The 21,127-nt window shown below is 50.3% G+C and overlaps 1 protein-coding gene across 1 annotated transcript; it reads left to right on the forward strand.

Annotated features, from left to right (window-relative positions):
- Positions 1-1,884: 1,884 nt before the first annotated feature.
- LOC133928724 (SAGA-associated factor 11-like) lies at positions 1,885-10,080 on the forward strand. The gene is made up of 3 exons (XM_062375184.1): positions 1,885-2,013; positions 2,133-2,465; positions 9,578-10,080. The coding sequence occupies exons 1-3, from the start codon at positions 1,972-1,974 to the stop codon at positions 9,746-9,748; spliced, it is 546 nt and encodes a 181-aa protein (XP_062231168.1). The 5' UTR covers positions 1,885-1,971; the 3' UTR covers positions 9,749-10,080.
- Positions 10,081-21,127: the final 11,047 nt, after the last annotated feature.

Raw genomic sequence — 21,127 nt, forward strand, 5'->3', positions numbered from 1 at the left:
TGAATTTTCGAGCAAATATAAATGAGTCTATAAGTTACCACATGTTCTAAGAGATGCCTAAATACCTTATCACCAACAACCTGCAGTCACACGCACACAAACAAGTAGATCAGGAAAAATCCCCAAAGATCAACTAGAACAAGTAAATGTGCAATAAAGTAAATGAGACAAGGATTTGTTCCCGAAGTTCGGCCACCTCACAAAGAAGTGCCTACGTCTCCGTTGAGGAGCTCACGAAGAGCCGGATCTTTTTCAACCATTTCCTCACCCAAGCAATCACAAAGATCAAAATAGGGTTCTTACTCAAATCAAGAGGTAATACAAACCTCCCGAGGCACTCCACAAGCTTAGGTGCTCTCTGGGTGACGCCTTGCCATCTAGGAGCTCAAAGCTCCAAGAGTAAGGAACGCGAATTGAAAACTTGGCGATGACCTCAAGGGCTCAAGAATGGATTTTTGCTCTCTAGCACTCAATCTCACTTCCCAAACCCTAATCTCCAAATCTTGCAAGAATTAAAGCTCTAGAGGAGTTAGGAGGACTATTGAATGGCTTTGAATGAGTTTGTCCACGAGTTGGTTCAGCAGTTATTCAAGAAAGGGGTGTGGGGTATTTATAGCCTACTTCAAAGAAATAGCCGTTACCATGTATTTTGTATTGACTCGGAGTATCCGGGTTCACCCGGAGACTCCGGATAACACATAGGCATGCAAGCATAAACACACTCCAGAGCCTCTGCGGAGGGTCCGGAGACTCCGGGTTAAGCACTTAAAGCCTACCCGAGACTTTCTCGCGGAGTCTCACTCGGAGACTCCAGCTACATAGACACCGGAGTATTCGGGCTAACTCGGAGACTTCGGGCTAACCCGGAGACTTCGGGCTGAGCTCTCACGCTCAAACTGAGACTCTCTGCTAGAGTCTCACTTGGAGACTCTCTGCTGGAGTCTCACTTCAGACAACAAAAACCTTTTTTCCAGTGTCCATGGGTGATTGTATCTCTTAACTCTTGGTTCTAAAAGATACTTTGAGCACTGAGATACCTTTAAGACTATCAACACACATCTCTCTTGATAGTACGGCTATGCTTAACTCAAATTCAAAATAAAATAAATTAAAGCCTATTGAGTAACTACACACCGCTTCTCTTTTCTTTTTAAGAGACGCCAACATTTCTTAACTTATCAATAAGACTTAAAACATATTCATAACTTCAGCAAACCTATTAGTCACTTAATCGTTTGTTATCAATTAGTCAAAACCTATATAAAGTACTTAGATGCACTTTCAACTCCGTATGCGAGTAGAATATAATTTTTATTTAGGATATGTCTAGCTTTAACTGACTTGACTTCAAACAACTCTATTGGGACTCAAGTAAAAAAGAAACTCATATTTCGAATTGTGGAAACATAAATGACATATCTCTTTACAAAATATTTATATAGTCTACCTGAACTCATATTGAAATTAGAATAGAGCGAATCAAAACTGCTATCCCTTTTGATTTTTCACCTGGTTCTTTCTTTAGGTTGGATGTTTTAACTTACGTGGTTCCTCGGCCATCGCAACACCCGTAAATATTTGGAAAGTCTTATACGAAATGCAAGTGGAAACAACTCGACCGTATCAAACCAACTTAATATGTTGCCCGACTTAAATGCTTGCTTATCTAAAGATCACCTTATGATAGTGTGCAACGCTAATGGAGCAACCATTATAAAAGAACGTAGGACACTGTTGTTGTATATATATAGTTTTTAAATTTTGGAAAAATCTTAAGCATTAGTGTGTTTGTAACGTGTTGTATCGGACTGTAATTTTTATAATTTACACGAAACCATATAAGCACCTGAAATATGCAAATGTTTTTTAATGCGAATAGGCAAATGTTAGAACAATGGAATGAACAAGGAAAATACCCCCACACTAGTTATCAGATGACTAGAACCCGAATCCGGGCGGAAGGCAGGCACCATGTCGTCCTCCAACGACGCCACCCTGAGCCCTCGATCCCAGGTACGCGCCCTTGTCCTTCCTCTCGCAATCTCCATCCCCAATTTCTTTTTGTTAGCGATCTGATCGGCGAATCTCTCTCCTCTCCCCTCCCCTCCCCGCCCCTCGCGCGGCGCGGGCAGCTGGCGCTGAGCTGCTTCGAGGAGCTCCTGGACTGCGCGGTGGCGGACGTGGCGTCGGAGTGCCACCGCATCGCGCGCCTCGGCCTGGACCGCAGCGTCGACGCCGAGGAGGAGGAGCTCCGCGTCTGGGCCGCGCGCGCAGCCGCCGGAGACCTCCACCCCGGGTCCGGGGCCGGCGGGGGCGGCGAGGAGGGCGGCGGGAGCAAGGGGGTGATGGACGTGTTTGGCCAGACGCACCCGGCCATCGCCGCCGACGTCGTCGAGTGCATGAACTGCGGCCGCCCCGTTGTCGCTGGCCGCTTCGCCCCGCACCTCGAGAAGTGCATGGGCAAGGTAGGTGACCCACCACCGTTTCCAGTTCCTTTGGATCTCAGTTACCTCGTTCAGTCGTTTAGCTCCTAGCTTTCCTCCTAATTAGTGCATAGGCCGTCGAAATGGCACAGAAGATCCGAATTGGATTTTTTTTTCTTGGAATCGAATGGACTGTGGACTGTGCGCTGCCTAGACGTCTGTTATGTGCTGATCTGAGTGATGGTGATATGTTAGGTTCTTTGGTTGATTGGTTCCCTCATGGACTTGGGAAAATTAGTAAGTAATCTGAGGGAGAACCATTGGTCCATTGTGATGTTTCTGCATGAGCTCTTGTTGTTCGAAGAACAAATTCTATGAAACATTTCTGATTTCTGCATGAGCTCTTGTTGTTCGAAGAACAAATTCTATGGAACATTTCCGATTGCGGGCGGAGGGATTGCCACGGGTGTTCACTGGAATTACATTAACCTGAGAGCCAATTGATCGCTGGAAAAGAACAGCCAGCTACTTCAGTTTTGTGGAGTTTGAGAGTTTCTAAAATATGCTTGTATGCAGATACGAAAAAACGCTAGTCAATTTGGTGAAGCCCCTTGTCATGTGGGGGGCGTCACGTACAAGCGAAGGCCAAAGAAGATCAAGCCGGTCACGCCATCTACTCCTCAGGATCATCATAAGGATGTTTAGCTTAAAAGTTGTTAGGATTATTGCTTAGAGATAAGGTTAGCTTCGGGTTGTTAGCTCCGGTTTGTTATAGATAGATTCTTAGCATCAGTTTGTTAGGCCGGACTCAAATTCTTTATAAGCTGAGTACTGGACATCAAATAAGAGGCAAGCAATAGATCAATCTCCTATCTCTCTCTCTTCTCACGCCCTGCCTCTTCGGTGCGGCTGCCGATCACGGAGCCGTCGCACCGGCGCGGTCCAGGGCCGCGCCCTATTACATCTCACGATTACGCTCTTCGTTCCCTTCCAGCCACCAATATCCCATCCTGTGACAATTTGGTATCAGAGACTCAGTTCGATCCCATGGCCAACTCGGGTGACATCACCATGGCCGACCTGGCGGCCAAACTGAGCAAGCTCGAAGAGATCATGCGCCCGATGGCTCTGCTTCCGTCCTTGTGTGCAGAGCTCAACCAAAAGGTTTTCGAGCGGGGCCAACTGTAGATAGCGCTGAACTTGGCGCTCTCACGCGTGGAGCAGGCCTTACCCAGCTATGAGCTAGAAGACATCGTCGGGGACATGGAGTCGACCGTGGATGGTTTACTGCCCAAACCGTGCAAACCTTCCAACATTAAGCCGACGAATGACCACGCCATCGGAGGACAGCCGGAGGGCCGGTTCCCGCGATACCCCAAGATTGATTTTCCAACATATGATGGTTTGGGTGATCCGCTTCCATGGTTGAATCGCTGCAACCAGTTCTTCAAAGGACTGCGCATTGAGGAGAAGGACAAGGTCTGGTATGCGTCGCTCCATCTGACTGAAGGCGCCCAGCTGTGGTACTACTGCATGGAGCACAACATGGGTGAACCATCAATACACGCTTTGGGCCGCCCTCTGGGCGAGCTCACGATGCTCTAGCGCACGGGCTCGGTCGACGAATACTGTGATAAGTTCGCGGCTTTAGCTTGCTGAGCGGAGGGACTAACGGAGTTACAGCAGGTGCAACTTTTTACGGTGGGGCTCCTCAATCTGCTGCGGATGGTCGTGGCGCTCCATCAACCGAAGACCCTCAATGACGCAATGATGCTGGCTCAGGCGTACAAACAGAAGTTTCTGCTACCAGCCACGATCGATAGCTCCTCCAGTCGCGGAGGGAGCTAGGCACCATCACGCGTGCTTTCCCTGACGGCTCCGGTCATGGGCTCCACCAGCACAACGGGTAGCAGCGCATCAGTTGCACCACCTGGAAGTGGCAAATTGACAGCGCTCTCCCCTGCACTCCCACGACGATGTCTAACACCGGCGGAGATGGCGCTCCGTCGCGAACAAGGACTTTGCTACAACTGTGATGAGAAATTCGTGTCTGGTCACAAGTGCAAATGACTGTTCGTTATTGAAATCATCGACTTCTCTGAGAATGAACATGCCGAGGACATCAACGCCATGGTAGCAGTAGACGAACCGACTATTTCACTCCACGCCGTGACGGGAATCAGGCCCCACGTGTTCCAGACCATGAAGGTCCATGTCGAGGTGGGCCACCATGTCGTCACATCCCTTCTTGACTCGGGCTCCTCGCATAACTTCATTGATGAAGAAGTGGCACGACGCGTGGGAGTCACCGTGGTGCCGCGCACCGACACCAGCGTGGCCGTGGCAAACGGTGATCGACTGATTAGCCCTGGCGTGTGCATGAACCATCGCGTCATGATTGGGGTGAGGCGTTCGACATCGACTACTAGTCGCTCACGCTGGGTAGCTACGATATGGTCCTCGGCGTCCAGTGGCTGGGCTCCCTAGGACCGATCCTGTGGGACTTCAGTCGGCAGACCATGGCGTTCGGTCGGGACGACAAGCGCATACTGTGGCATGACGTGGAATCGACTGTTGCCACGCCGCCATCAACCCACGCGATGTCTGCTGGTGTCGCCAAATGGATGGAGGCCCTGCTGAGCGAGTTCACAGACCTTTTTGTTGAACCGCGCGGCCTCCCTCCAGTTCGTGCGCATAGCCACCGCATTCGGCTGACTCCAGGGACGAGCACGGTCATTGTCCGCCCGTATCACTACGCACACGTCCAGAAGGACTAATTAGAGTGCCAATGTGTCGAACTGCTCAGCCAAGGTGTCATCCGGCCAAGTTCTTTGGCGTTTTCATCACCGGCTCTCCTCGTCAAAAAGAAAGATGGTTCGTGGCGACTCTGCATCGATTACCGCGCCCTCAACACAAATACAATCAAGGACAAGTTCCCGATACCCGTGGTTGAGGAGCTGTTGGATGAGCTGCGAGGCGCCAAGTTTTTCACCAAGCTGGACTTACGTTCCGGATATCACCAAATATTAGTGCACGCAGACGACGTTGAGAAGACGGCCTTCCACACTCACAAGGCTTATTTGAGTTCTTGGTCATGCCTTTCGGATTGACAAACGCTCCGGCCACGTTTCAGGCGATGATGAATAATGTGCTCCACCCCTTCCTTAGGCGATTTGTGCTTGTTTTTCTGATGACATACTAATATATAGCCTGTCATGGTTGGAGTACCTGCGGCATGTGCGCACCGTGCTACACATTGCAGGCACACAAGCTTTTCCTCAAGAAATCAAAGTGCTTCTTTGGAGCTGCAACGGTGGCATACTTAGGCCACACCATCTCAGCTGTTGGCGTGGCCATGGACGACCAGAAGATCCAGGCGGTGCTGGCTTGGTCACTTCCGCGGTCGGCACGAGCCGTCCGGGGTTTCCTTGGGCTCGTCGGATACTACCGGCGCTTCATTCACGACTTCGGCACGATAGCAGCCCCTCTCACCAAATTGCTCCGCAAGGAGGGGTTTGTGTGGTCGGATGAAGCTGAGATGGCGTTTCGGTCACTCTAGAAGGCGCTCACGACGGCACTAGTGCTCCAATTTCCGGACTTCACCAAGCTGTTCATCGTCGAGTGCGATGCGTTCGGCTCCAGTTTCGGCGCTGTGCTGCACCAGGGAGGCGGGCCGGTGGCATTCTTCAGCAGGCCAATCGTGCCACGGCACGCCAAACTAGCAGCGTACGAGCGGGAGCTCATCAGGCTCGTCCAGGCTATTCGCCATTGGCGGCCATATTCGTGGGGACGGTCGTTTGTGGTCTGCACAAATCAGTTCAGTTTGAAGTACCTCCTCGACTAGCGCCTCGCCACAATCCCACAGCACCAATGGGCCAGCAAGCTTCTGGGATTTGATTTCCAGGTGGAATATAAACTAGGGAGCACCAACGTCGTGGCTGATGCTCTGTCTCGGCCAGATGAGGAGCCACCAGCTTCGGCCATGGCAGTGTCTGCACCGACGTTCACCCTATTCGATCAGCTGTGCCAGGAGATCGACTTCGACCAAACACTCATGACGTTGGGTGCTCAGATTTTGGCCGGCGAACGCTCAACTCAATGGGGGCGTTGTGGACGAACTAATCACCTTAGACTGGCGAATATACGTGCCGAGGTACTCACCTAGCATCTCCGCTGTATTGGCGGGGGCTCACGACATGGGATATGAAGGCATCCAGAAGACTCTCCACCAGTTGCGAGCAGACTTCCATGTGCCAAACGCCAAGGCGGTCGTGCAAGATTATGTCCGGGCCTGTGAAACGTGCCAACGCAACAAGGGTGAACAGCTGCGCCCAGCAAGCCTACTTCAACCTTTGGAGGTCCCTTCGATGGTGCGGATGGACATAGCAATGGATTTCGTGGAGGGCTTGCCGCAGGTGCATGGGAAATCGGTAATTCTCACGGTGGTGGACCGATTTTCCAAGTACGCGCATTTTATCCCATTGGCACACCCGTACATGGCCTTCTCGGTGGCCCGCGCCTTCTTTGATGAGATAGTTCGCCTCCACGGTATCCCAAGCTCCATAGTCAGTGATTGTGATCCTATTTTCACCAGCAACTTTTGGAAGGAGCTATTCCGGTTAGTAGGCGTCCGATTGCAGCTGAGCTCGGCATTTCATCCCCAATCAGATGGCCAGTCCGAAGCCACAAACAAGATCATTACGATGTTATTGCGTTGCCTCACGGGCGACCGGCTGCGCCATTGGTTGCTGTGGTTAGCCTGGGCTGAGTTCTGCTATAATATGGCCTTTCAAACATCGTTGCGTACCTCACCTTTTCGGGTGGTATACGGGAGGGATCCTCCATCTCTACGCACCTATGTACCCGGAGAGGCCATGATGCCAACAGTTGAGCGCTAGCTGCTCGAACGTGATGAGTTCTTGTTGGAAATCAGGGAGCGGCTGGAACAAGCACAATAGTATTGCAAGTGCCAACACGATCAGCATCGTGAGGTCTACTATACGATCGGGCAGTGGGTATGGCTTCGTCTGTTTCATAGGCCAATCGCAACTTTGGATGTCAAGGGCAAGAGCAAGTTGGGACCTAAATATTATGGCCCATTCCCGATTTTGGAGCGTGTGGGAGAGGTCGCATATAAGCTCCAACTTCCTGAGGGGGCTCGCCTACACAATGTGTTTCATGTCAGTCTGCTCAAGCCTTTCCATGGCGTACCACCAGTCGAGCTGCCAAAATTGCCGGTCACTCGCCACGGCCGGGTCTGTCCAGCCCTAGCTGTGGTTCTGGGAAGCAGACTTGCCAGGGGCCAACATGAGTCGCTTGTTCAATGGGAAGGTACAGTTGCATCAGAGGCATCTTGGGTTTCCCTCGACGAGTTCCGGCGTCTTTATCCAACTTTTCAGCTCCAGGGCGAGCTGATTGTCCAGGGAGGGAGAGATGTCATGTGGGGCGTCACGTACAAGTGAAGGCCAAAGAAGATCAAGCTGGTCACGCCATCTACTCCTTAGGATCATCATAAGGATGTTTAGCTTAAAAGTTGTTAGGATTATTGCTTAGAGATAAGGTTAGCTTCGGGTTGTTAGCTCCGGTTTGTTATAGATAGATTCTTAGCATCAGATTCTTAGCTACCATCAATTTTGTCATTCTGTCTTAGCTAGCCAAGACTTTGCCTGGCCTACCCTTACACGCCATTTCAATCTAACAGATGTGGGCAACTATTAGGTAGTTCTGAAAAGCTAAATTTGCCTTTTAAAGGGCATATGCCTACATTTGGCGGGTTGCTGACTCCAAGGATATGGTGAGATGGTGCCAAGTAAAGCTGCAACACGTCCAACTGATGAACTCACAATCAACGTTCACCTTTGGCTGATGGAATTAACAGTGGCATGGGGAGGGTAGGGACTTAACAGATTTTTTTTTTGTTGGCTACGTCTAGGCTACACTTGTTGGTATATAAGGGATTAACATTTCAAAAGAATGTCATATTAGGGTTTAGGGATTTTTTTTTGAAAAAATTATGGCCCCTACAGCTATTACATAGATCAACCACTGTTAAGGGAATCCGATTCGATTATTTTTAGATTTTACACTTCATTATAATTATAAAATTTCGGGAGGATTTGTTCATCAATCTGAAGTTTGGTCTCCTGATTCAATTTTATTCATGATGGCTCAGATTTCACTATTCGTTCTGCTGATGCAAAATTGATTATGGACTGTGTTTTTGGTGCAAATCTAGATTACGCAGATCATGACATGACAATTTCTAAAGCAATGCATGCTTATGTTAAATCACATTAACACGCTAATTGAACTCATGATGCTGGAATGGGATCACTCAGATACACCAAGCAGTTGGTACGAACCAGCTTTCTTTACACTTCATAGGTGAATATGCATTCTTTATAGCAAGCCGAAGTGTCTAACATGAACTATTATGGTAAGTTTTTACTATAGTTTTGTGTTGGGACTGGATGAAAACTTAACATATTCCTTTTGCATGCTTCACCCAAAAGGATAAGGCCTTGAAATAAATCCATAAGGACGCCCACACAGAATTGGAGATAATCAGCATCTCAAGAAAATCCTCTCCTAGACGCTGTTCCATTTGTTTGAGGAATGTTCTCTCTTGTCCAGCTTTTCAAAGGGGCTCATGGATCAGTTAACTTGTAAACTAGTTCCCTATTGAGAGGATTCTTGAATCTTCATCCGTTGTTGTCCAACCAGTCCATTGGATGAGAAAGGGGGCTCTTCTTTCTGTTGAAATGATTAATTTTGTGAAGCTCTATATCTCAATTGGGTCCCAATGACTTTGCGATAGTTGCCTTTTCCTTTTTCCCTTTCTGATCATTTGGGTTGACTATATCTGGTCCCTAATGTTTTCTAAATTTGATTTATTCTAGTTTGGTAGATGGAGATAGCTTCATGAAGATGTAGCAGTCCTGTAATATTTGTGGTTAATTATTTTTCCTATCATTAATTCATTATATGTTTTCTCCACCTATTTCCTGTGTGCCGTATGGAATTAAAATTTCTTGCATGAAGAAAGTGGATTTCTATGTTTGGTCTTTAGGGGAAATGGTTAATGTATTGCAACAGTGTATTGTGCAAGGTTGTGAATCACTTACGCCTAGTTTTTCTGTTCATTGCTATTTCAGGGCCGAAAAGCGAGGACGAAAACCACAAGAAGCAGTACAGCTGGGCGGACCAGAAACAACAACGGTAGCGTGGCTTCTTCCTACTCCCCATACCGTGACACAGCAAACAATAACAGGGCAAGCGTTCCTAATGGCACGATTGACGGTGGCGGTGGCACGGGAGAGGTCTAAAGCAGCCATGCGTTGCAGGAGTCCTGACTTCTGTGCTAGCCTTGACATGGGTGGCATGATGCACATTTCGTTGATAAATGTGGTTTGCGACTGTGAGTGCCACGCTGGTGTTCAGTGAACATGAGAAGCCATGCGTTAGGGTTGAATCCTCTGTGAATTAGGATGGAAAACCTATCGAGAAGGTCACCTGCTGTCTTGTTGATAAATGATTTCGGCCTTTTGTACAGCTTGCTTCTTTCAGCATTCAGTAGCTACACTTCATTCAGGCAAGTCTTTGACATCCGGTGACTGGCAGTTATTATATATACAGCATCACTAGCAACTTTTGGAGAGCTCCTCTCTAGCAAAATAGTGGGTGCCGTCCTGCTGCCGCACCTCGGTTGTGGTATGGTCGGAGTTGTGAGACAGCAAGCCAGCGCGGCCAGGGTGCTAGGCAGCGTTTTTTCTGAACGTCACCTGGTCGCAAGACCATCACACGAACTGCTTGCCCGTGCAACCGTGAATCAGAAATTCAGTATGGGGTTGTTTTGGTTGTCCGCATGCATTTGTGAGCCACGCTCATCTGAGCCAGGCCGAGTGTATGCAATATCAGTTGGTTTGTTTGTTTTTATTTGTTCAGTCTGATTATTCAGATGATGTTTGGTTACTAATATGATGATATGTTGCATGAGACAAAAGTGGACAAATATAGGTTACCATGGTATTTATTGTGTTCCTTAGTTAATCTTATTAAGCCTTAATATCCTTTAAAATACATTAATACCACTTAATATACATTAATCATACACTAATAACATTATTAGTTATGCACTAGTCTTACATTCAGCGAGTTTGCCTCCGCAAAAACGCTTAAATTCTACGTTTTTGCAGAGCAATGCACCATATATTCTTTGGACCAACGATCTTTTGGCCCCTTTTTAATTTGGAGTGATAATGTCTGAAAATCGAAACCTACCTTTTTTTCGCAACGATATTGTTAAAAAAGACACCTTTTATGCGTTAGTCATGTGATCAATTAAAGAAGTAACTCATTAGCAGTTACTAATCCAACAATTACAAACATGAAGGTTCGTGTACTATATATTGTAAACTACTATTCATCAATAATACAAGCCATCATTATCTCTATTCTACTTTCTATTTCTGTCTCTCTAATTCTACTGCAATGCGTTTTCAGCCACATTATGTTCTACCATTGATCGGCCAGAAGACAACAAGCATAGAGGCCAATCGGCCTCAACATCCAAACAAGGTGAGCACGATGGCATCACCAATCCATGGAATACTTGCATCTTCTTCCTTCTTCGTCGTTGCTATCCTCCCACAATGTCCACACCCTCGCCATTACCACAATAGTACATGTTGTGGCTTTGCTCCTCACCGATTTGGCCACAACAGCGGCCCTGCCAATGCCGCAACCCCTACACGTGTCGGTTCTATCATCTGGTCACTAGCCTCATTGCCCCCACCTCCTTTCTCCTTTGGAGTTAGGACAGTAGCAGCAGTAGCCACCAACGTTGTATCCTTCACGACGGTAGCGGCATCAACCATGGTCGTTGGCTTAGGTCTCCAGCCAACCATGGCAACACGTATATGTGTTGTCCCCCTCTTCAACGGCCCGACAATGGTTGTGTCCTCCTCAGAGGAGGATCCTAAGACAGAGGAGTACATCCCACGGACGTCCACCCCCACCGCTCCTCCTCCACTACCTGTCCCAGACATGAACAAGCTGGCAGTAGTTGAGGCGTCTCCAACTTCTTCAGCGGCTCCATATTGTCGCCTCCGCCGCACTGCGACCCCGGTGGCTAACCGTCGTCCAGATCTCCGCCCGGGGTCAAGTCATGGGTACACGCGGCCCTCGACCTCCCCTTCGATGGTGCCTAAGCGTGCCCGGGCGCGCATGCATGAATGGGGAAGGGGGCCTTCGGGCCCCTTCATGCATGCGTGTGAGGGGGGAGGGGGCAGCCACAGTTGACTCTTGGTGTTCGCATTTTGTCAGCCAACTTCTCAACGCTGGGGGCTCAGCTTCTCAGCGATGCTGATGTGGGCACCTCCCGGATCCAACAGTGAGATGGCACCCGAGCACTCCAAGGCGGTACGGTGATGCACCCGCTTCGGTGCTTCCATCTTGGTGGTGTCCGAGACTTGAACTCGGTGCTCCAGCACGTGGTTACCCAACGACGGCCGGCGGCACTCCCACACAACTCTGACGTGACGGCTAGCCTGACTTCGGTAGGCGACAGTGGTGCACAGCAAGGGGGAGGGCCGGATGGTTAGGGTCCAACCCTAACTGTTGCCCCCTTTTCCTTTTATAGGGTGCAAGGTGTGGTGTGCCCTAACTGGGCTTGGGCCAAGAAGACCAAAGGGGCCAAGGCCTAGGTTTCTTCGGCCTATGGGAAATGAAAAGAAAAAAACAACTTGCTACTGCTTTGGGCTAACATAGTATAAGGGCTTTTGCCCAAATTTGTTTTCGGCCCATGTTGAGGGTAAATCTCTGACAATGATTCCGGGTATGCTGGGTTGTGAGTGCGTGATCGGTGTTTCGGGTGTGGCTGTGGAATGTGTGTGTTTGTTGCTCAAGAACACCATGGTTATCTATGTTCAGGCCCCCCTGGAGTAATAGCCCTATATCCCGTGTATTCCTCTACCCTCCTTATTTACAGAAGATATCCCCCCTTTATATTCCAGGGGGTAGAAGTCTTACAGGTGGGCCCAACAAAAAGACCCATGTCTACCTAGAGAATCGATATAAATAATCATTACAAGTATACATGCGCTGTGCCTGCCCTGGGTCCCTGCGGCGCCCGTCCCGTCCATCGGTCGCACCCTTGTTTGTCGCGCCCGGCCTGCCCGGCCTGCCCTGTCCTGTCGCATGCTTCCCACGCGCGCCTGCTGCGCCCCCTGCCACGTCTGCGAGGTCGTCCTGCAACAATTAATGTTTGCGAGATGGGATACGGTAACTCTGAGCCGACCATGTCACCTCAGCCGGAGTGAACTGCCTGGGGAAGGAAAACGACGTGAGTAGCGGCATTAAATGAGGTTTGACTGGCCTAGATGAGTACCTGCCCCGCGACCAATAAGGATTGGTCGCGGGGAATCCTACGAAGGCCCTGATCGTGGTTGCGCTGGCGTCGACTGGTCGCGCGGGGGTCATGGACCAAAGAACGAAAGTGGATACTACACAAAACTGACCGTTGTGGGCCATCCTGGTGGGGACCCCTATATTCTTTACATCGACAGTAGCCCTCAAGCTCCCTCACGGATGTGATGATCTGAGCTGTTTTTTGTAATGTTGTGGTCAGGCCTAGTCATACCACTTGGACCTTGGGTGAACAAGAGCTTTGCCTAGGGAGTGATTGGTGACATAGTCCACCACTGTGTCTGGCTTAGGAAACCGCATCTCGAGGGGAGGCTAACCGTCCAAAGAGAGAGGTCGTGGGGGAGAGAAACCTCGACAGTTATCGGATTTTGAGGGAATTTTGGTTCCCCAAACAACCCTCGAAATTCGAGGCGACAGGATCGAGTCGATCTTATAAATTGAAAGGCAAAAACCCCGAAAAACTTCTTTGCACTCAAAGCCCTTGCGCCAAAGCCCATCGCCCCCAATCTCATCCTATCTTTCTTGCAAAAACCACCGTTGAGCTCCCATGGTGCCGTGCACTGGAAAGGAGCCCGACTTCCCCAAGTCCAAGTGCACCGCCGTGAAGCTAAAGCAGATGTACGAGAATCGCATGCTTTCGCATCGCCTGTCTGTGGGATATCACCCTGGGGGGAGGTCCCTGCTCCCCACCAGGGGGAGATCGTAATCTTCTCCTCGTTCTTCCTGGCGGGTCTTGTCCCCTCCTTTTCTGAGTTCTTCACCACCGTCATCTCATTCTACGACATCTGCCACCTCCACCTCAACCACAACTCCATCATCATGTTCAACATCTTTGCTCACATGTGTGAAAACTTCATTGGGATCGAGCCATGCCTTGATCTCTTTCGGTTTTTCTACACGGCCAGGGTGAAACCCGGGCCAGCCACTGGGAGCTACGGCTTTCGTCTCCGTGATGGTGCCGTGAGTTCCTATCTGGAGATGAACCTCAAATCATCGTGGTCGGGCTGGAGGGACGAGTGGTTCTACCTCACGACTGATGACTACTTGGACAACCTCTGTGTGCTAGATGCACTGGCACATCTTGCGGAGAGTTAGGGAGCTCCCCCAAGCAGATCGTCGAACTGTTGTCCCTTGCCGGCCGGGTCAAGACGCTTGCGAAAGCCAGCCTATCGGGGTCGGACGTCGTCCGTGACTTCATCAAGTGTCGGCTGTGTCCCCTGCGGCGGAGAGCACACCCGTCATATCTGTACACCAGGAGTGATGATGACACCCAGAAGAGCTCCATAGGTAACATCATAGTCGTCCCTCTATCACTATGTATTGGCCGAGAGGTGTCTTATTCCCTTTGATTAGATCTTCCTGACGAGGTCATCAACTTGCGGGTCAAGTCGCTGATGGTGGCAGCCTCCAGGAAGGGTGGCCCTCCGTGTGCCCCCCTGTGTGAGCTTCCCCTGTTGGAGAGGGCTCGAGTGAGACTAGTATGTTTAGCATTTTTCCAAAATTTCTTGCTCGAGCCTTTTCCTTGGTCATGGTCTCATGGCTCGAGATATTTCTCGCGTCTCCCCGAGGTAGATGTCTTGCGGCTGATAGTTAACGAGGTCGAGGAAGCCTTTCGGGAGATTGAACGTGAGGGCCGCCAGCCCTCGTTGTCCCCTATTGCTGCCCCAGACACCCACCGACCTGGTCGGGACACCAACCCGTTAGGTCGGGGAGGCAACCAGTCTACTCAGGGTCAGGCGGTGATTGCGAGTAGCAGCTCTGGGAGTAGTGCCGGTCAGCAAGAGGCTGACCTGTAGCTCCCTGACCAGACCCGCCAAGACCCAGCGCCTTGCGACCAGACCCGCCAAGACCCGGCGCCTTGTGACCAGACCCGAACAGGCTAGGCCTACCCCGACCAGGATAGGTCCGACCAGAGACCTTGCGACCAGACCGTCGTGGACCAAGCATCTGCGCAGTGTGGGAAGAGGCTAGCGGAGGACTCGTCCACGGCGGAGGCATCCCAACATGCTCGTGGAACCTCGAGTACTAGCGGACCCTTAGCGGGTTGTCTTCCCCGACCGGTCGGTTCGGCGGCTTCATGAGGACCAGACTGATGCTTAGCTCCCCACCGCCGTAGTAAGTTTCATTGGGTAGGTATAGATTCCTTGAATTTCCTTTCCTTCCTGATTCAGTAACTTTGTTGTTTGTCGTAGGCCCGTGGTAGCCCCTAAGGCTCCCATCACGACTCCTCTAACGGCGCCACCACAGGACATCCTAGTGCCTTCGCCAGCTCTACCTTTGCCCTCTGGAGCACCGACGGCGATTCTGGTCCCCGTGGCGCTAGTCGAGGAGTCCATGCCGGCCCCTGACTTGCTTGCTCGGGTTAGCCGTATCCCCGCTTCTGTTCGCAGACTGGTCGAAGAGAAGGAAACGGTGGTCAGTTGGTGTGTCGAGCTGGAGAAACAGCTGGCCCAAGAAAGGGAGGCTGGGCGCTTGCTGTAGCAAAGGTATTGCGAGCTCCAGCGGGAGAAGGTTGCGCTTTCCGCCGAGCACTCCACGCTTTTCACTGAGCACTCCCAGCTCAAGGAGGATGAACGCACTACCCTCAGTATTCTCTAGGACACCTTCAAGGCGCTGGCGGATCCCCTGGGGAGCCTCGGGCTAGGAGCCACCGAGCCGAAGGACAATCGCACAACCCAAGCCTGGGCCTATGCCATCAAAGTCCTGGCAGAAAATTTTTCTGAGCTCCCTGGCGATGAGGGGTGCAGAGGACGTGGCGTAGGCGGTGAGGTTGACTGCGGAGTACATTTTTCGATGCTATCGCAGTCGCGACCCTAACTTCAACTTGTACCTTATCCGGGAGGGTGCCATGGTCGCCGGACCCGAAGCTGAGGAGAGGCTGCATCGGGAGTGTCAAGGAGCGATGGATTATGTGACTTCTGTCTTCCGGGTGGTGGACTCCGAGGAGTAAAAAATTTTATTGTAACTTTTGTTTTGTAATATATTCGAATGAACCATTCCACTTTTTGTTCTCTAATGAGTTTGTGTTGTTGTGGTCGTAGAGTTCCTAGAGTGTCTAAATCATTTGCCAGTACTGAGCCCCCACCTATGCCGACCAACCCTCGAGCCCTTGCCGAGCCCCTGATCAATCCTCCCTATGATCCCGCTAACCAGCGTATTTCAGAGGCGGCGGCCGAACGTGAGCTGGGGCTTGTGGTCGAGCAAGCGAGTACGCCGAGCGACCATCAAGGTGTGTTATTCCGACCACTTGAGCCACGTGTTGGTCCTAGGTTACCTATGCAAGGCTCGACCAGCTGACTCATGTGTGGCTTATAACCTATTTCTTGACCAGCCTGTCGGGAGGAGCTACTCGCGGTGCGGAGGGATCTAGAGTGGGTGACCAGGGAATGCATCCTCCAGAGAGAGGAATTTTGTGACCGCCTTCGCTGTTGTTGGGAGGATCTGTCGGCGGCGTAGAAAGACCTAGAGCAGCTGAGCAAGGAGAGCGACAAGCAGCGAGTGAGATTCTACGACCATCTTAGCCGGGCCTTTACCCCCTTCGATTCCTTGCTTCGGTCCGTCGGTGTTCAGGTTCGCCCGACACTTGGGAACACTGTGACCGGTCACATTGAGTGGTTTCTGGCGGCCTCCAAGGAGGCAGGTGGCCTCGAGCAGAGGATTCGCGTGGCCCTTGGTGACTACCTTTTTGAGGTTGGGGTCTCCGGTGCCTGCCTTGCCCTCGCCTACATCCGCGACCGCTTCCCCGACCTGGACCTCTTGCTGGTAGTTAGTGCCGGTTTTGAAGGCACTAGGATGACCACGGAGGAGCTCGGCTCCTGTGCTGACTCATTTTTGTATGTTGTTCATTCCTGCCTTTGGATTGTCCTGTTTGACCCACTTAGGGGTATCTTTGGGCCTAGGAGTATTATCTCTATGTCGTATAGAGCTAGTCCCCGGGTCTCATTCGAGTGGTTGCTTTGTAATGAAGGATACTTGTCTTTATGTGGATTTTTTCTGTGCTTGGGCGGCGAGCAGCCTCGAAGTGCTCATAATGCCTAGGGAGGATCGCGTCGACCCGCTCTTTAGCTAGGTCCCGGCACTAAGGATGACCTTTAGCCCGACAAGCCTTTCGGTGGCGACCAGCGCTCAACCCGAGCTAGGGCTTGTGGCATTGTTGTTGTTAATCCTCAGGCGCCATCGCCCTAGCAGCGTGCAAGCGGTCAATTTTGGATCTTGTCCCATCAACATGAGTGAGTGGGCTAAACAAACCTAGTTGCAAGAAAATAAATCACATATCCTAATAGTTTTAGCCCCAGACTGTCACGTCGACGGAAGAAACTATTGACTAGGTGGTCAAGCTCTTGAAACGGAAATGCTTACAATTTGGTGGGAGATCGTGTTTGTCCGTGAAGTCCTGCAACACGAAAAGCTTGGTTTCTTGGATTTGAAAACACTTACAAGTCATGTCCATGCTCGTTCGGAAGGTCCTGCAAAATAGAAAAACAGGCTCGCCGTTGAGCAGCCACATACACAGGACCGGCGTTTTGCGGCTTGTGTAATTTGCGGCCGACCACCCTGGCTAACCTGATCCCATCAGGCCAGGGAACTGTAGGTCGCTTTGGAGCACCCCTCCCTCCCAGGGAGGAGCCTATTATGACCAGCCCAGCCTTGGACTGAACCCAGGTCGAGGTCGTCCATGACCAGTGCTCTTCCCGTGCCTAGTGGTCGCAGTGGCACCTGAGGCCTTGTTGGGACCAGGCTGCTCGATCCTTAGAGCATGTTCGCGGAACTCTTCGCCCGAGTTTTTATCTTAGTCCTCACCCGGCCACTTGGTCAGGCCCAGATGGCTAGCAGTTCGAGGCGACCAGCGTGCGATTTCCAACTGGCGAATCGAGTTCCATTATCCGAATTTATGTGACTTGGACTGCCAAGTCGCACTACCAGCACTCGCATGGACCTTAATCGCTGTTGTGGTGGTGATCTCCCTAACGGGCTCGGGTTCGATCCACTTCGTGGACTTGTCGACTGCCACACATAGGAATTTAAAACCGCTTGGGGCTTTAGGGAACGGTCCCATGATGTTGAGCCCCTAGAGAGTAAAAGCCCGAGAGAGTGGTATGGTTTGCAGTGCTTGGGTTGGTAGGTTGGCATTGTGGCCGTGGTACTAGCACGACTCACACTGTTTCACCTGCTCTCAAGTATCCTAGAGGGTGGTGTGAGGTTCGGCCTCCACCTATGCCTCTGAGGATGTTAGGGAACACTGTGCTCTCCCCATCCTGAGCGATGTGCGATGTATTTCAGAAAAGAGTTGTTACTCCCTTGGTGGCAGAGGCGACCCTCTACAAAGGAGTATTCTCCTGGTCTACCTGCGTGACCCTTTCTATTGACACATCATCGTCAGGCGCTACTTGATTCTGAAGGTAGTCCAAGATCTGATCCATCCAGGTCGTACCCGAACTGAGCAGGGTGACCACATGATGGCCACCCGAGGTCAACGGCACCAAGGGAAGTATTGCATCCAAAGGTGTTGCCTCTGGTGTTCTGTTTCCCAGCGGAACATCCCTTCCATGTTGGTCTGAGACCGCAGTGGGTGGTGGTGTGAATCTTTTTCCCAAAGACTCTGATCAGGGCAGATTCGCAAGAAGAGGCCAAACGGACCAGCCCATCAGCCCAAGAAGTAGTCCTTGCGAGGGATGTGCCTGACTTCCTGGTCGATGGCGCGTCGCTCTAGCTTTCTTACTTCAGAGTGGTATGTCGCCATCGTCTGGTCTGAGCAATAGAAAACCCTTTGGCTCTAGGGTGACACCCAATGCGAGTCCATCATTGCTAGTAGGTGTTACTCCCTCCGCGCGGGTGCTACTCGCGTTCCAGATAAGAGGCCCTCATACTCCGTAATACTATTACTAATTGAAAAAAATAATTGAACCATGTACCTAACAATGCAGGGTCTTGTGCTCGTTCGTGGTTGGTGGAAGTGTGCCTCTCTTAGGGACCAGTACTGCGCCCGTGGTGCCTTGAAATCCTGCAAGGTAGGACAAAGATTCCCCCTTCCTATCGATGGGTGGTAAGTACTGGGGGAGGAGAGGGTTACCTTTCTGAGGTCCTGGTACCCAGCGTGAAGTGGTTGTTACCCATGTCAGAAGTGCAAAGTGTGGACCCCTCTGTCCGTCCTCGGGTTGAACCTGCTCGAAGAAATAACACCCATGATTAGTTTCTAGGTACTCTTTTACCTGATTGGATCATATTTGGCCGATGGTTCTGGTTTGAGCCACAGGGCTGGGTGTTGACTATCCCGACGCGATGAGCGCTCCTCCGGATGGGGCTGCCGTTGATGAGGCTGGTTCCCCCAGGACTTGCAGTCCGTGAGCCCCTGTTGGCGCTGGGAACATGGATGGCTCTGCTGCTCTTCGTCGAACACCGAGGCCTTCGGATCCTGGTCCAATGTCTTGACTTTGGAACATATTAGGTTTGTCTGGGTCGTATCCCACGAAGAACACCTCGCAGTGACTCGGATCCTCCGAGAGGGACTCGTTGGTCGTCGGGGATTCAAACATTAATAGCCCAAAAGAAATTAACGACAATTACTAGAACTCGAAAGCGTCCCCCCTACCTGGTGCACCAAATGTCGAGGGTAAATCCGTGACAATGATTCTGGGGTATGCTGGGCAGTTGGTGCGTGATCGGCATTCCGGGTGTTCCTGTGGAATGTGTGTGTTTGTTGCTCAAGAACACCATGGTTATCCAGGTTCAGACCCCCCGTAGGGTAATAGCCCTACATCCTGTGTATTCTTCTCTATCCTCATTTACAGAAGATATCCCCCTTTATATTCCAGGGGGTAGAAGTATTACAGGTGGGCCCAACAAAAAGACCCATGCCTGCCTAGAGAATCGATATAGTAATCATTACAAGTATACATGCGCTGTACCTGCCTTGGGTACATGTGGTGCCCGTCCCGTCCATTGGTCGCACCCTTGTTTGTCGTGCCCGAAGTGCCCGGCCTACCCTGTCCTGTCGCAGGCTTCCCACGCGTGCCTGTTGTGCCCCCTGTCACATCTGCGAGCCTGTCCCGCAAAAATTAATATTTGTGGCATGGGATACGGTAACTCTGCACCGACCATGCCACCTCAGCCGGGGTGAACTGCATGGGGAAGGAAAACAGCGTGAGTAGCGGCATTAAATGAGGTTTGACTGGCCTAGATGAGTACCTACCCTGCGACTAGTAAGGACTGGTCGCGGGGAATCCTGTGAAGGCCCTGGTCGTGGTCGCGCTAGCGTCCACTGGTTGCGCGGGGGTCATGGGCCAAAGAATGTAAGTGGATACTGCCCAAAAGTGATTGTTGCGGGCTATCACGTTGGGAGACCCATATATTGTTTACATCGACAGCCCGAGGGAAAAAAATTCTAGTGGCTGGTTATTTCTATTAGGCCTTAGGTCCCAATAAATCACCCATAAATCACCCATAAATTGTGCTATCTGTATTATTTATATAAATATGCATTTCCGGACCTGATGAGTTCTGGATTTACACCATGTTCTATGTGTATGCATTTCCGCACTTTACTTCAGCTCGAAAAGGATGATGAACTTCTTTTGAAGAATCATAACTAGCACCCAACAGGCACTACTCCTTTACCTGAAGTTAATTCTAATATTCAGAATACCAAGAAGTTCGATGGCAACAATCGCCGCCCAAAGAACTTCAAAGGTAACAAGAAGCAAAAAATCCATGGACACGACAAGGAGAAGGGCATTTCCAAAAACAACAAAGACAAATATGAAATTTATCATAAATGTGGTTGCTACAGCTACACAACTAAGAAATATTGCACCCCTAAAGCCTACAAGCTCAAGGAGAAAGATAGGAAGCACATTTTAATCTTCATCCTAATACCACCAGGAAGGCCAGTCGTTCCCAAAGCATTCCTCTAGAACCGGACAACAACATCACTCTGCAGGAGCAAGAGGACCTTGAGAGCACCGACAACATGATCATAAAATTTTCTTCCAAAGACTTGTTTGGAGACCTCAATTAGTCTCCCAATTAATTAGATATTAATATATATATGTCCTACATAGTTTAGTAATAGGTTGTTGTCATCTTATACTATATTGTATATTTCAATAATGTATTAGCATATTTATACTCAATAAAGTTGTATGTATTCTATATATCTATGAAGAATTTCACTTTAAATTCTCAATTTTTATATATAGATGTCTACTGGGGACAATCCAATGGAAGAGGAAATATGCTTAGTGGATAGTTGTACCACTAACTTTATACTTAAGGAAACCAAA

Source organism: Phragmites australis, chromosome 9, assembly GCF_958298935.1.
Source record: "Phragmites australis chromosome 9, lpPhrAust1.1, whole genome shotgun sequence".
Taxonomy (NCBI): domain Eukaryota; kingdom Viridiplantae; phylum Streptophyta; class Magnoliopsida; order Poales; family Poaceae; genus Phragmites; species Phragmites australis.

Excerpts from the sequence above, each read along its gene's own strand:
- LOC133928724 (XM_062375184.1), top strand. The coding sequence starts at position 1,972 with ATGTCGTCCTCCAACGACGCCACCCTGAGCCCTCGATCCCAG. Across the intron at positions 2,014-2,132 it reads CCCTGAGCCCTCGATCCCAG|CTGGCGCTGAGCTGCTTCGA; the intron begins GTACGCGCCCTT and ends CGGCGCGGGCAG. Across the intron at positions 2,466-9,577 it reads TCGAGAAGTGCATGGGCAAG|GGCCGAAAAGCGAGGACGAA; the intron begins GTAGGTGACCCA and ends TTGCTATTTCAG.